The sequence below is a fragment of the Salmo trutta genome, chromosome 1 (assembly GCF_901001165.1).
Source record: "Salmo trutta chromosome 1, fSalTru1.1, whole genome shotgun sequence".
Taxonomy (NCBI): domain Eukaryota; kingdom Metazoa; phylum Chordata; class Actinopteri; order Salmoniformes; family Salmonidae; genus Salmo; species Salmo trutta.
The window spans coordinates 45,281,654-45,297,987 of NC_042957.1; the positions used below are offsets into that span (position 1 = coordinate 45,281,654).

Sequence of the window (16,334 nt, forward strand, 5' to 3'; positions counted from 1 at the left end):
CCCTGGTGAGACACAACCGCGACTCGTCAGTGAAGAGCACTTTTTGCCAGTCCTGTCTGGTCCAGCGACGGTGGGTTTGTGCCCTTAGGCGACGTTGTTGCCGGTAATGTATGAGGACCTGCCTTACAACAGGCCTACAAGCCCTCAGTCCAGCCTATTGCAGACAGTGTGAGCACTGATGGAGGGATTGTGCGTTCCTGGTGTAACTCGGGCAGTTGTTGCCATCCTGTCCCGCAGGTGTGATGTTCGGCTGTACCGATCCTGTGCAGGTGTTACACGTGGTCTGCCACTGCAAGGACGATCAGCTGTCCGTCCTGTAGCGCTGTCTTAGGCATCTCACTGTACGGACATTGCAATTTATTGCCCTGGCCACATCTGCATGCCTCCTTGCAGCATGCCTAAGGCATGTTCACGCAGGGACCCTGGGCATCATTATTTTGGTGTTTTTCAGTCAGTAGAAAGGCCTCTTTAGTGTCCTAAGTTTTCATAACTTACCTCAATTGCCTACCGTCTAAGCTGTTAGTGTCTTAATGACTGTGCCACAGGTGCATGTTCATTAATTGTTTATGGTTCATTAAACAAGCGTGGGGAAACTGTTTAAACCCTTTACAATTATCTGAAGTTGTTTTGGATTTTTACAAATTCTTTGAAAGACAGGGTCATGAAAAGGGGACTTTTTGTTGCTGAGTTTATTAAAAACTGCAAGCATTTGCCTCCACCCTATGGCAAAATGTGTAGAATTAAGGAAACATCTACTTTCTTGTCTGCGCTGTTACAGACCCATGAGTCATTGCGGCCCCTCGTAATGAGTTAATTTTTTTTGTGGCCCCTGGCCCAATTAAAGGTTTCATCCCTGTATTAGTTTATACAGTGTACAAAACATTAAGAACACCTTCCTAATGAGTTTTGCCCTCAGGACGGCCTGAATTCGTCAGGGCATCGACTAGGTGTCAAGTGTTCCAGAAGGATTTTGGCCCATGTTGACTCCAATGCGTCCCACAGTTGGCTGGATGATCTTTGGGTGGTGGACCATTCTTGATACACATGGGGAAAACTGAGTGTGGAAAAACCCAGTAATGCTGCAAACGCACTCAAACCGGTGCACCTGGCACCTACCATACCCCGTTCAAAGGCACTTAAATTTTGTCTTGCCCATTTACCCTCAATGGCACAGTCGCTTTAGTCTATTTAACCTGTCACATTTATCTACACTGAAGTGGATTTAACAGGACATCAAGAGGTTTCATCTGGTCAGTCGGTCATAGAAAAAGCATTTGGTGTATATTCAATGTAATTTGTTGCAAGGAATCAAAGGACCCTTGGTGTAGCCACGGACTATAGGTACTTCCCACTTACTACACCTGACCTGTCAATTGCTTTTGAATGTATGAGGGGGAGCCAATGGGCACACTTTGGAGGGAGAATATGAATTCAGCACTGACGTCTGCGTTGTTTCTGGACAACTATGGGTGGGCCAGTGTCACTAGAGAATGAACCACATCGTTGAGCATTTGAAATTAAGTACATGTTAAATTGGTGATACACGCCCCTTTTATTTTGACGCAAGCGAAAATGTTTATTTTTGCTTTATATTTCAGCATTTTGGATTTGAGATCAAATGTTTCATATGCGGCAACAATCCAGAATGACACTTATTTTTTTTATTTAAGGATATCACCGTTTAGACTTAAGCGCTTTATCTAGTGTTTGCAGTTTGTTTTGGTTGTTTCGGATTATGATGTGCCCAATTGAAATGAATGGTATGGTAAATAATGTATTGTCACTTATTGTAAATAATAGACTATGCTTCTGAAAACTTCTGCATTCATGCGGATGCTGCCATGATTAAAGATCATGAATTGTGAGTGAGGTTTAAATGTTTTTAGGGGTATGATCTGTGTGCCTAACTTTCTCACTCATCGTTATTCATGATTATCAGTAATCATGGTAGTATCCACATTAATGCATTATTTACCATTAATTTCTGGCATAATCCAAAACAAACTGCAAGTTTGTAGTCACAAGCTTGATGTAGTCATTGCGTGCTAGGAATGACACCAAATACTAAACTTGACTACTTTAATACATTGAGTTTTTCAAAATACTAACTGACACCTTCAAATGGGGGTACTAGATGCATAAAGTGCTTTCATTTTCGAAACGGTAAAACATATGTATGAAAATACCCTCAAATAAAATGTGACATCATGCACTGTTTCCTGATAAAACATTTGAGCTCAAATCCAGAATGCTGGAGTATAGCGCCAAGTTAAAATGTGTAGCTTCACTGTCCATATAAATATGGAGCAGAGTAGTTTTATTCGCTAGGTCAGTAGTTCCCAACTTTTTGGAACTGTGGCACAATTTGATGGGCTATAAAATTCTGTGACACTTAAATGTCCCTGTAAATTTATTTAGTGGTAATGACCTCCCTCATCTGACTCATACTGCAAGTATTGATTTTCTGTGACAATTTTTTATTTTTTATTTTTATAGATTAGGTAGGGTTTATTACAGTTCCTTAATCATTATGGTTCATTTGTGTGTAGCCCTTAAGTGCATCTCACCAATCTGGGCCAGATTAATTTTTTTAGCTCAGTTAATGTAGGTCTGTAGTTTTGAACGGTTTGGGCTACAGAGGAGCGGTTTTCTGCATTTTAAAGGCGCAACCACAGACACAAAGCAATGCTCCATTTGTTTCTATGGCAGCTGCTGTTCTATAGTTTAGCCCAGCCATATATTAAGAAATGTTTCTCTGATTTAACCTAAGACTTGCCTGTGCTGATGGTTTTTACAAAGTAAAATTATACAAATGACTGCTCGTGGCGCACGCCCCTCAAATACAAATGTAACAGTCTGAGCACACTGGAAAAGGCAGTCTAAGGCACTGCTTCTCAGTGTAAGAGGTGTCACTACAGTCCCTGGTTCGATTTTAAGGCTGTATCACATCCGGCCGTGACTGGGAGTCCCATAGGGCGGCGCACAATTGGCCCAGCATCGTCCGTGTTTGGCCAGTGTAGGCCGTCATTGTAAATAAGAATTTGTTCTTAACTGACTTGCCTAGGTAAAGAAAAGGTTACACACAACGATACATATGTAGCCATTTAATGTATTATCTGACCTGCACTAGTGCTCCCAAGTAAAAATGCTATGTGTATTCACTATACTGGTGGTAATGTACAACTTCAATCATTAATGGAAAAAGTGACAACCAGAATAGAATGTAACTTAAATACAAGTGGACACCCAGGATGTTCTGTAACCCGGAGTTACACTAAAGCAGTCTTCTACAAGTTACTAGTCAACTTTTTCATTAAATGATTTACAGCCAACTCATTTAGGTTGTAAGTCACGTCAAGGTATGGTGTTCTAAAGAACATGTAAAATACTGACTGTAGGCCTACTGTTCTATGTTGCTACTTTACGATTTCCACCTTTTAATGTGGTGAATGTTGTCTAATCGGGTGGACGCAGTCAAACTATCGCCGCCAGGTGGCAGTAAAGGTATTCTGTGCTGTGGAGAGGAAGTGGTTATTGAAAACCGAAGAAAAAGCTAAGCGATAAACAGGCTGAAACCGCAAACTGCGTTGGTGACTGGTAAAACTGAGAATTTGTGATGGATAATAGCATTAACTTTTCGACTGACAGTTTGTAGGTTCTTAAGACATAGCTAAACACGATTAGCTACTTTTGGAGGCGAGAAGAAAGACATGCAATTCCGTGGGAGCGCTTTTCGTCTTCGCCTCTCCTTGCTCTTCCTCATTTACCGACTGCGTGAGGACGGACTCAAAACAAGAAACTACTGTATCGACAACTGTCAATAACTGCAGCTAGCAAGCTAGCTATAACCTGAACACGTGCTAATTTACAATGGCGGATGGCGTAGGAGAGGTTGCTAATGGTGAAATTGGGTTAGGTGTTGGTAGTCAGGGAAATGGAGCTCCGCTGTTACCGACTTTGGGTAATTCTCTGCCGGGCCACTCGACGAGTGGCGCTAAACCGACCTCACCACCCCCAGCAGCGGCTGCGGAGACTGGCCTAGCCGTCATGGCCCCTGGAGCCACAACTACCTCAACCGTGGGGACTGGGAGCGGGTTTGGAGGTGCAGGTGTTCTTAGCGCGGTAGTGGGCTCTGCCATTCCAATACCCCCTTACTCGGCCACCAATGCTCTGCCGGGCGGTATCGGTTTGGGGGTGGCCGGAGCGGGCCTCTTGTCCCAGATTCACGCAACGTCCTGGGACCCAACACTAAGTACCGACTGGGACAACGAGAAGACGTCCCAGCAATGCATTCTCCGAATCAAAAGGTAATAATTTGAGTATGCAGATATACACTGGTGGGCTTGCCTGTTAGAACATATGGGATGTGGTTCCAACTTCCATGCTGTCTGAAAACGAAAGAACCACACGTGTATTTTTGTGAATATAAATGCTAGTTTTCTACAAACACCAGTGTTACACTACTGTGTTTACATACATAGTTCTTGATCGTGACTCTCAATTCCTTGACCATACACATGAGTCATTGGACGAAAGGCGTCTTCTGTGCACTCAATCTGAACGTTAACACTCGTCGCTTGCAGTACGGTTTTGGAAGCACCTTTCATATCAGGGGGAAATAAATAAATATATATTAAATGATACACACCTTCATAGGGTTAGTGTTCCCACACGTCCATATCTCCATGTTACAGGGATTGTTTAATTAGCCATCTAGCATGCTCCGAACACCTGTGTCTAAGCGTAACTCGGGAAGTGTAGCAGAAGTGTAGTTTCGTTGGATGGAGGCACCCATAACTGTATGGATCTGTTTTTTTTTAAATGATTCTTTACCGCTGATGAAAGATGAGGGCGGTATGTTTCGAAAGCCCTGTCGCAAGCTATGATTAATGACGTTTCTAAACGTTAAAACAGCGTCAGGATTGTAGTTCAAAATATGTCGTTTTGGGCGAAGCTAATAGCTGAAAACTAGGGAGAAGGCAGCATGCGCCTAGAGTTGGAGAGCTAGGACTGACAGGATTTGTGAAGAGCAGAGTCAACAACCTCTGCATAATCAAAACAGTTGCTTTGTGAGGTGTTAATTATGTAAATTGCAGCTGAAAAGTACCAGAGGCCTGCCTTTAGTTCCAAGTGAGAGCGGGTCCATCAGAACTATGACCCAGTGAGACACTGGTGCTGGCCCGCATAGATGGAAAGAGAAAAGTTTAAGCCTTTTTGGTGAAACACAGGTAAATCCTGTAGGATAATGTGCCCTAAGAAAATGCTTACTTAGGCTACAAGTTAAGCCAATAGTTTGTATTAATTGGTCAGAGTTACTGATGTCATAATGTGTAAATCCATTTGTGTATTATGTGACTCTCAGTAATTAATATATTGACCTTATGAAACGTATAAACACAACGTTATCAACATTACATTGTTGGCATAAAAGGTGCCCTGAGTGCCAGTCTGCCTGTGCCATCATGGGCGACAGGTAGCCTAGTGGTTAGAGCGTTGGACTAGTAACCGAAAGGTTGCAAGATCGAATCCCTGAGCTGACAAGGTAAAAATATGTCGTTCTGCCCCTGAACAAGGCAGTTCCAAGGCTGTCATTGAAAATAAGAATGTGTTCTTAACTGACTTGCCTAGTTAAATGAAGGTTAAAATAATAATAAATCATGCCAAGTTGGCAAGAGCACGAACAGATCTGTGATTAGGCTACTGTCATTGTGTATTTGCAAATTTTCTTACGTTTCTCTTCTTACTCTTTCCTCAGGGATATAATGTCCATCTATAAGGAGCCTCCCCCGGGTATGTTTGTAGTTCCTGACCCTCACGACATGACTAAGGTAAAGCTCACAGACTTCCACTACCTAGGTCCACGGGGTCTGTCCAGACCACCTTACTGTTGTACATTGAGCTAGCCAGACCCCTTCCCCCAACAACTCCTATCCCAGGCTCAACTTGTTGTTGGGGGGGATCCTTCTTGAAAGAAAGTTAACATAAGTAAATTGTGGCCTGACTAAATTAACTATTTATCAGGTAATTTACCCTAGTTTGTCTTCAAAATTATAACTCACAGACTCAATGTTTGTACTAAGTCAAAAGAAAAATGAAATTGGACTTACTAAACAAAAAATACAGCCTTGAAGAACTTTTGCCTTGGCAAGAGGAACAACAGCCATCTTGGAATTAGTCTTCTGCACAACTATTTTGAGGATTATGGCAACCATGCGAATTGTGGAGAAATTCAACGCATCAACACCCTCCCTATATATTAGTCCTGACTCTAGTCTTCCCTCCTCAGATCCATGCCCTCATCACAGGACCCTTCGACACACCCTACGAGGGAGGCTTCTTCCTCTTTCTATTCCGCTGCCCCCCGGACTACCCCATCCACCCCCCACGGGTCAAGCTCATCACTACCGGCCAAAACACTGTGCGCTTCAACCCCAACTTTTACCGTAACGGCAAAGTATGCCTCAGCATCCTCGGGTAAGCCAGGGTCCTGCAGCTCAGGGGAAACCTGCTGCACCTGAGCAACCCATACTTCTATGCCCAGTTCCCTTTCTAACTAGGCAATGGGGTGACTAGGGGTCAAAATGGGACAAGGCATTCATAAGTCTACCTATTAAACCCAGGCCCATAGAATAGCAGCTCTTACAAATGATATACTTGGGGTACTGTGTGATGAGACCTGCAATCAATATCATGATTCCACCTAATTACACACAAGAGCATGAAAAACAGCAGACAGTGCTGCCCAAAGTTGCAAGTCAGTCTGTATTATTAATGCCTGACCTGGTCTGACCACAACTGTAAGGGGTAGATTCAGGTAACGGTCATTCTTTGGCGGAACATGCTTATTTATGGCAGCTCTCTATGTAGAGACTCAGATAATTTCTTGCATGTCAGCACTTCCTCCCAGACTCTGTCCAGATCTCCCCCTCACTGTCGACGTGTGGGTGACTTTGGCCCAGAGGATGTGATGCCATCATTCTCCTGCTTTCAATAGAATACCTTTTTAATTTTCTTGAAATAACGTGCCCATGTATCGTAATACTATTTTGCACCTATGGCTCCTTGAATCAGCTTTGAAGTACTTCCTCTCGTTCCCTTTACAGTAGTGTTGGTCAGTCTCGAGAACCTACAGGGAGTTCAAAAGCTTGCACTCCGAAGAATAAAATTGAGCTACTATTCAGTCTACAGTACTTTTTTGGGTGAAGCACCGTAGTTCATATAACTTAAACGTAATATTTTGCTTAGTGCGCGGGCTCCAGATGTGAATCTTTTGTGCATTAAACTTACCTCTTTGTTCTGGTTTGTTGTGTAGGACTTGGACAGGGCCAGCGTGGAGCCCAGCCCAGAGCATCTCCTCAGTTCTCATCTCCATCCAGTCTCTGATGACTGAGAACCCCTACCACAATGAGCCAGGCTTTGAACAGGTAAGCCTATAGCCCACTGGTAAGTTGGCCTCTAATTTAGCTGGCAAGCCAAACCACAATCCCCAGAATGCAGTTAAATCCTACAGCCTTATGGGGAATGTGGTTCAGTGAAGAAATGCAGCCATTTTGATCAACAAAGCTACTGTTTTTTTGGCATATGATATTGTGATGTAATATGACTGTGTTGTCCGACTGTTCTATGTGTTGTCCGACTGTTCAGCCGGTGTTCTATGTGTCTATTTAGTCCGTTGTTTGCCATTTCTTCCCCATTTGTAGAAGTCTGTAAACGTGTGTGAAAAGCGTTTTTCTGTCATCAGCTACAGACTGACCATACCAGTGTGGAATGTGTCACTTTTTGTGTCTTGAGAATTGTCCCCTTTACACCTGCTCCCTCTGACACTCCCTTTGCCAGGAGAGACACCCGGGGGACAGCAAGAACTACAACGAGTGCATCCGCCATGAGACCATCCGCGTGGCTGTATGTGACATGCTGGATGGGAAGGTGCCCTGTCCAGAAGCCCTGTGGTGAGTTAGTCTTGGATTGTTCACTCCAAAATAAAAGTTTGAGACCTTTTGAAAACTCAAAAGTGGACTGATGTCGAGATGAGTCAATGTCCCATGGCATCTATTGTCTAGATCCAGCTACAATGGCTTCAGAAAGTATTCACACACTTTGACTCTTTGTCCACATTTTGTTACAGCCTGAGTTTAAAATGGATTACATTGTCATTTTGTCACTGATCTACACACAATACCCCTTAATGTCAAAGTGGAATTATGTTTTTAGAAATTAATAACAAATGAAAAGCTGAAATGTTTTGAGCTGCCCAGTGACATGAGCCTAGCAGATGAGCTGAATAACTTCTATACTCGCTTCGAGGCAAGCAACACTGAAGCATGCATGAGAGCATCAGCTGTTCCGGATGACTGTGATCATGCTCTCCGTAGCCGATGTAAGACCTTTAAACAGGTCAACATTCACAAGGTCGCAGGCCCAGATGGATTACAAGGACTTGTACTCTGAGCATGCGCTGATTTACTGGCATGTGTCTTCATTGACATTTTCAACCTGTCCCTGACCAAGTCTGTAATAACATGTTTTAAGTCCCTGTGCCCAGGGACGCCAAGGTAACCTGCCTAAATGACTCCCGACCCGTAGCACTCAACGTCTGTAGCCATGAAGTACTTTGAAAGGCTGGTCATGGCTCACAACACCCTTATCCCAGAAACCCTAGACCCACTCCAATTTACATACCACCCCAACAGAGCACGCCCCCATTCTCATCGACAGGGCTGTAGTGGAGCAGGTTGAGAGCTTCAAGTTCCTTAGTGTCCACATCACCAACAAACTATCATGGTCCAAACACACCAAGACAGTTGTGAAGAGGGCACGACAAAGCCTATTCCCCCTCAGGAGACTGAAAAGATTTGGCATGGGTCCTCAGATCCTCAAAGTTCTACATCTGCACCATTGAGAGCATCCTGACCGGTTTGCTAGGCTAAATGTACACAAGGCTAAATGTACACAAGTTACTTACCAAGATGACATTGTATGTTCCTGAGTTGCCTAGTTGCAGTTTTAACTTAAATTGTCTAGAAAATCTATGGCAAGACTTGAAAATGGCTGTCTAACTTGACAGAGCTTGAATAATAAAAATCATTAAAAAAGGGAAATATTGTACAATCCAGGTTTTCCAAGATCTTAGACTTACCCAGAAAGACTCACAGCTATAATCGCTGCCAAAGGTTACTAACGTGTTCACTCAGGGGGTTGAATACTTATCTAATCAAAAAATAGTTTTATTTTCCATTAGTATTTTGTGTAGATCGTGCTCAAAAATGAAAATGTAATCCATTTCAATCCCACTTTGTAACACAACAAAATGTGAAAAAAGTCAAGAGGTGTGAATAGTTTCTGAAGGGACTGTATATGCCTGGACTCCAAAGTAAGGCTACAGGCCACGTCTAATCTCCTTATTGTATATGAGGCATATTGTTGAACCTTCTTAACAGATTAGATTGCAAGAGACATGTTCAAAGCCACTGACCCACAATACATTTTAGAACAAACAGCTTTCAGTGGCGAGTCGTTTTAGCGTTTTGGTGGTTAATTAACCTCATGAATGTTCCTGTGTTGCAGGAGTGTGATGGAGAAATCATTCCTGGAGTACTATGACTTCTACGAGGGGGTTTGCAAAGAGAGACTACACCAACAGGGACAGAACATGCAGGTATTGCCAGAGACCTCATTCTGTCTCTCTGTCTGTCTCTGTGTGTACACATTTCTTTATGCACCTTGGAGAAGCAGAACACACAGGTTATAATGCATCACACATCCTGATGACTAATGCACCGCACGCACCTTCCCTGGGGTTAGAGCAGGGTTTCCCAAACTGAGTCCTCGGGGACCCCAAGGGGTGCACATTTTGGTTTTTGCCCTAGCACTACACTGCTGACTCATAATCAACTAATCAGTAAGCCTTGATTATTTTAATCAGCTGTGTAGTGCTAGGGAAAAAAACAAAACTTGCACCCCTTGGGGTCCCCGAGGACCGAGTTTGGGAAACCCTGGGTTAGAGGAAGACTGGGATCTACATGCCCAAACATTTTAAAGGGGTACTTCAGGATTTTGCCAATTAAATCCTGTATCTACTTCCCTACACACAGATGAAGTTGTGTATACAATTTTTTTGTTTGTTTCTGCGTTCATTATGAAGGAAGTTGGAGGTAGTTTTGCGAGCCGATGCTGACTAACATTAGCACATGACTGGGTGTCTGTGGTAACAGCTAACAATGACTGGGTGTCTATGGGGGGGGGGGGGGGGGGCATATGTGTTGTGATAATTGCGTTGTTTGCTCTATAACCTGTTGGTTCAAATGCCTTGCGACGGTGATATATAGGCCTAAAGCTTGAGACAACAAGAAGAAGGTGGCAGAATAATTTAAACTTTGAGGCTTGCGTCCCACCCACCGTGCAGCCAGTGAAAAATCAGAGCACCAAATTCGAAAACAACAAAATGTCGTAATTCTAATTTCTCAAACATACAACTATTTTACACCATTTTATAGATAAACATCTCCTTAATCCAACCACGTTGTCCCATTTTCAAAAAGGCTTTACGGCGAAAGCATGAAGTTAGATTATGTTAGGACAGTACATAGACAAAACATTACACACAGCCATTTTCAATGCAAGGACAAGCGTCACCAAAAGCAGAAAACCAGCTAAAATTATGCACTAACCTTTGAAAATCTTCATCAGATGACACTCCTAGGGCATTATGTTAAACAATACATGCATTTTTTGTTCTATCAAGTTCATATTTATATCCAAAAACCCCATTTTACATTAGCGTGTGACGTTCAGAAAATGTATTTCCCCCAAAACTTCTGGTGAATCAGCACAACAATCGACAAAAATACTCGTCATCAACGTTGATAATTCTTTGAATAAACTGTTATTCAAAGAATTATAGATTAACATCTCCTGAATGCAACCGCATTGACAGATTTCAAAATAACTTTATTGGGAAAGCACACTTTGCAATAATCTGAGTACTGCGCTCAGAAAAATACATCAGGCCGTTACAGATACCCGCCATTTTGGAGTCATCTAAATGCATAAATGGCATTATAAATATTCACTTACATTTTAATAATCTTCATCAGAAGGCACTTCCAGGAATCCCAGGTCCACAATAAATGTTGTTTTGTTCGATAAAGTTCATAATATGTCCAAATAACTCGTTCAGTAAGCTACTCAAAATGTAGGACACGCGAGGAAAATGTCACGACGAAAAGTCAAAAAAAGTTATATTTACGTTCATTCAAACATGTTAAACGTTGTATAGCATCAATCTTTAGGGCCTTTTTCAATCAGAACCTCAGTAATATTCCAAACGCACGATTCCAGTGTCTTGAAAAACGTTTTGGAAAACAGCTAACTCTCGCGTGAATGCGCGCAAATGAACTGATGCCCTTCCCTGGGTCACCAACTTCCAACTTCCTTTGTTGGCTCTCTGTTCACCGTAGAAGCCTCAAACAACTTTCTAAAGACTGTTGACATCTAGTGGAAGCCTTAGGAAGTGCAAAATGAACCCTAACTCACTGTGTGTTCGATAGGCAGGGACTTGAAAGAACTACAGGAACCAGATTTTCATTTCCTGCTTGTATTTTTCTCAGGTTTTTGCCTGCCGTATGAGTTCTGTTATACTCACAGACATCATTCAAACAGTTTTGAAAACTTTAGAGTTTTCTATCCAAATCTACTAATAATTTGCAAATATTTGACTCTGGGCCCGAGTATTAGGCCGTTTACTCTGGGCACGCTTTTCATCCGAAATTGAAAATACTGCCCCCTATACCTTGACAGGTTAACCACATCTTTGTTACATTACAAAACCAGAGAGCAACCTCTGTCCGGAGAAGTCCACAAGGCATATTGCATGTAACAAACAGTTACATGACCTATAGCATGGTCAAGCAAGGTAATGTTTCCAACCTTTTCAGACCACTAAACAACTATTGATTTAGAACCACAGAGAGTTACCGCAAGTCACAAAGAAAACAGGAGCTGCCTCCACTGTACCACCACCATTTCAACATCATCAAATCACCCATGCTTAGTCTAATACAGTGGCAACTAAAAAATACCAAAAACAATAGTCTAAAAATGATGTGGCTGTCCATGGTTCTGATTTGTGTACGTGCAAGTAGAAAACAAATGTGTTGACTCACCCGCCAATGCCATCCTCTCATGTTGATGATCACTCTGTCATACAGTACACGCTTTTATTTTTTGTTGTCCTAGACTACCTGGCTAAAATGCTTGCTTGCTCGCTAGCTTAACTTCCTTTTGTAGGCAATGTTAGCTAGTTAACATTAGCCTTCTACTTATTGAACTCTCAGGCCAGGGGCACAACAATATATGGTTAATTAATGGTTGGATCAGAATCTGTATTATAATTATTGGCCAGTAAGGAGTATTAAGTAAAACCACAAGTCCAAATCCCTATCTCCATCCATGGCTAATTTAGGAAAGACATGATTTTTGCTAGCTAGCCAATGGAGGAGCACAACCAAATGCAGCAATTCAAGTTGTTTCTGTCAGTGATGTATGCTCTTGATGCGATTTGATAGAAGTTACGCAAAATCCAAACTGGCTTCCCTTGACACTTTTGTTGTTGTTGGTGTGCCAGGACCATTCACAGTTGAGCTCACTCAGTTTAGCTCAATGCTGATTGGCTATTATTTTATATTTTTTATTTATTTTTATCAAGGGAGTCCAAATGCTCACTGGCTTCCCTTGCATTCAATGCTACGGGCGGCAACAATGTCATACTCTTTTTGGACCAGACAGCATACAGAGACAAAGGTGTGCTGTTTTGCTCGCTCAGATGCTTTCTCCGGTGCTGTACATTGAGACATCTGCAAAATTCACAAGAGACTCAATCACACTCCACACTGCCATTTCCCACCTGGACAAAAGGAACACCTAGGTGAGAATGCTGTTCATTGACTACAGCTTAGCGTTAAACACCATAGTGCCCACAAAGCTAATCACTAAGCTAAGGACCCTGGAACTAAACATCTCCATCTGCAACTGGATCCTGGACTTCCTGACAGGCCGACCCCCAGTTGGTAAGGGTAGGTAACAACACATCTGCCACGCTGATCCTCGGGTGCGTGCTCTGTCCCCTCCTGTACTCCCTGTTCACCCACGACTGCTTGGCCAAGCACGACTCCAACACCACCATTAAGTTTGCTGACGACACAACGGTGGTAGGCCTGATCACCGACAATGATGAGACAGCCTTTAGGAAGGTCGTCGGAGACTGCCAGGACAACAACCTTTCCCTCAATGTGAGCAAGACAAAGGAGATGATCGTGGACTACAGGATGAGGAGGGCCAAATACGCCCCCATTCACATCGACGAGGCTGTAGTGGAGCGGGTCGAGAGTTTCAAGTTCCTTGGTGTCCACATCACCAGCAAACTATCATGGTCCAAACACACCAAGAAAGTTGTGAAGAGGGCACGACAACACGTTTTCCCCTTCAGGAGACTGAAAGGATTGGCATCAGTCCCCAGATCCTCAAAGTTCTACATCTGCACCATTGAGAGCATCCTGACCGGTTGCATCACCGCCTGGTATGGCAACTGCTTGGCGTCCGACTGTAAGGCGCTACAGAGGGTAGTGCGTACAGCCCAGTACATCACCGGGGCCAAGCTTTCTGCCATCCAGGACCAATATACTAGGCGGTGTAAGAGGAAGGCCCAAAGAATTGTCAAAGACCCCAGTCACCCAAGTCATAGACTGTTCTCTCTACTACTGCCCGGCAAGCAGTACCGGAGCGCCAAGTCTAGGTTCAAAAGGCCCCCCCCCCAAGCCGTAAGACTGCTGAACAATTAATCAAATGGCCACCCAGACTTTATTTGTCACATGCGCTGAATACAACAGGTGTAGACCTTACAGTGAAATGCTTACGTACAGACTCTAACCAGTAATGCAAAAAAAGGTATTAGGTGAACAATAAGTACGTTAAAAAAAACAACAGTAAAAAGACAGTGGAAAAACAGTAGCGAGGCTACATACAGACACCGGTTAGGCAGGCTGATTGAGGTAGTATGTACATGTAGATATGGTTTAAGTGACTATGCATATATGATGAACAGAGAGTAGCAATAGCGTAAAATAGGGGGTGGTGGGCGGGACACAATGCAGATAGCCCGGTTAACCAATGTGCGGGAGCACTGGTTGGTCGGGCCAATTGAGGTAGTATGCACATGAATGTATAGTTAAGGTGACTGTCATATATGCACAGAGTAGCAGCAGTGTAAATAGTCCGGGTAGCCATTTGATTACCTGTTCAGGAGTCTTATGGCTTGGGGGTAAAAACTGTTGAGAAACCTTTTTGTCCTAGACTTCGCACTCCGGTACCGCTTGCTATGCGGTAGTAGAGAGAACAGTCTATGACTGGGGTGGCTGGGGTCTTTGACAATTTTTGGGGCCTTCCTCTGACACCGCCTGGTGTAGAGGTCCTGGATGGCAGGCAGCTTAGCCCCAGTGATGTACTGGGCCGTACGCACTACCCTCAAGTGCCTTGCGGTCAGAGGCCGAGCAATTGCTGTACCAGGCAACCAGTCAGGAAGCTCTTGATGTTGCAGCTGTAGAACCTTTTCAGGATCTCAGGACCCGTGCCAAATCTTTTTAGTTTCCTGAGTGACACTGCTATTACTCGTTGTTTATTATCTATGCGTAGGGGTAAAGTGACTATCTACCTTGACTAATCTGTACCGCTGCACATTGACTCTGTATGGGTGCCCACTGTATACAGCCTCATTGTTATTTTATTGTATTACTTTTATTATTTTTTCCTTAACTGTATTTTCTTAACTGCATTGCTGGTTAAGGGCTTGTAAGTAAGCATTTCATGGTACCTGTTATATTTGGCGCATGTGACAAATAAAATTTGATTTGAAGGAAATTTATGAAACACAAAAATACTTTTTTTTTCTTGGTCAATTATTTTGGGAAGCCTGGCTTCCCTTGGCATCCATGAATGCATGCCACAAGTTCATCTGACTTCATTGCCAAAGTAATTTGTCCCGGTTTATTTACAGAAGGTTCTCTCTACACATATAAAGAAATGCTCTCTATACATGTATAAATGATTTGTACTCTTATACAAAATACATTTTAAAAACAGTATATACTGCTCCCACATGCTTTAACCCCTCACCACAGTGGAAAATATGAGATGTTGAAATATGAGATGCATATCCCACACTTTCTCTCCTTACATGCGTCCAGGACCCTTTTGGGGAGAAGAGGGGTCGCTTCGATTACCAGGGCCTAATGGCACGCCTGAGTGCCACCCAGAGGCGCATACGGGAGAAGTGCCCACCGGAGGACAACGATGACCACTCGGACTCGGACACCAGCTCCTCAGGCACAGACCCAGATAGCCAGGGCAGCTCCCAGCCTTAGCCACCAGATGGCGCTACACAACCTATTTTTCTGTTTCTCCCTTTCTGTTTTTGCAGGATGTTTTTGGCACAAGTGAGATGTTGGAGGGGGGGGGGAAAGGCTTGATATCAGGAAGCACTTATGATACAAAGGCAGGGGATAGCTAATGACTGTTTTTGATTGGTTCTTTTTCCTTCCCCTGCAATGACTGCCTTTTGATTACATTTTTTTTTTTTCAACTGTTGTAGGTAAACAATGCTAGTGTTGGGGGAAGTTTGGCTTGTAGAAATGGACACTAGTTGTTTTGAAAGCAATTTGTCATACACTCTGCCTTTTTGTTGTCTTTATTTTCCCGTGGCTGATTGGATAAGGAAGTAGAGGTGAAATCTGAGATTGCCCATTCTCAATATTCAGTCAGTACAACCACGTCGATCGTCTTAATCAGATCACCAACTTCTATTCTTTCGTACATCGGTACATACACCTCAGACTATCCACTTCTAAAGTCCCATTGTCTCTTATGATCTTTCTTTAATCTGAACGGTACTTAATACAATTATGAACCGAGTCATAATTACATTATGAATTCATAATGAATTGCATTTGTTTAAAAAAAAAAAACTCCATTAATGCCTAGTACAAAATATGTACAGTTGTGGCCAAATATATTGTCACCTTTGCACTTTACAGTGGAACAGATTGTACTAGTGGTTAGAGCTTTGAGGCCAGTAACTGAAAGGTTGCTGGATCGAATACCCGAGCTGACAAGGTAAAAATCTGTCGTTCTGCCCCTGAGCAAGGCAGTTCCACTGTTCACCGGGCGCCGAAGACGTGGATGTTGATTAAGGCAGCCCCCCCACACCTCTCTGATTCAGAGGGGTTGGGTTAAATGCGGAAGACACATTTCAGTTGTACAACTGACTAGGTATCCCCCTTTCCCTT

At 43.1% G+C, this 16,334-nt stretch overlaps 1 protein-coding gene across 1 annotated transcript; it reads left to right on the forward strand.

The window, feature by feature from the left end:
• Positions 1 to 3,522: 3,522 nt before the first annotated feature.
• On the forward strand, positions 3,523 to 16,013 carry LOC115197052 (ubiquitin-conjugating enzyme E2 Z-like). The gene is made up of 7 exons (XM_029758202.1): positions 3,523 to 4,307; positions 5,756 to 5,828; positions 6,287 to 6,474; positions 7,313 to 7,424; positions 7,837 to 7,949; positions 9,565 to 9,655; positions 15,237 to 16,013. The coding sequence occupies exons 1-7, from the start codon at positions 3,871 to 3,873 to the stop codon at positions 15,411 to 15,413; spliced, it is 1,191 nt and encodes a 396-aa protein (XP_029614062.1). The 5' UTR covers positions 3,523 to 3,870; the 3' UTR covers positions 15,414 to 16,013.
• The last annotated feature ends 321 nt before the right edge of the window (positions 16,014 to 16,334 follow it).

What these genes read in the sequence shown, in the direction of transcription:
- LOC115197052 (XM_029758202.1), top strand. Translation starts at nt 3,871, where the DNA reads ATGGCGGATGGCGTAGGAGAGGTTGCTAATGGTGAAATTGGGTTAGGT. An exon ending in GTATGCCTCAGCATCCTCGG is followed by an intron (nt 6,475 to 7,312) that starts GTAAGCCAGGGT and finishes TTTGTTGTGTAG; the next exon opens with GACTTGGACAGGGCCAGCGT. An exon ending in AACAGGGACAGAACATGCAG is followed by an intron (nt 9,656 to 15,236) that starts GTATTGCCAGAG and finishes ACATGCGTCCAG; the next exon opens with GACCCTTTTGGGGAGAAGAG.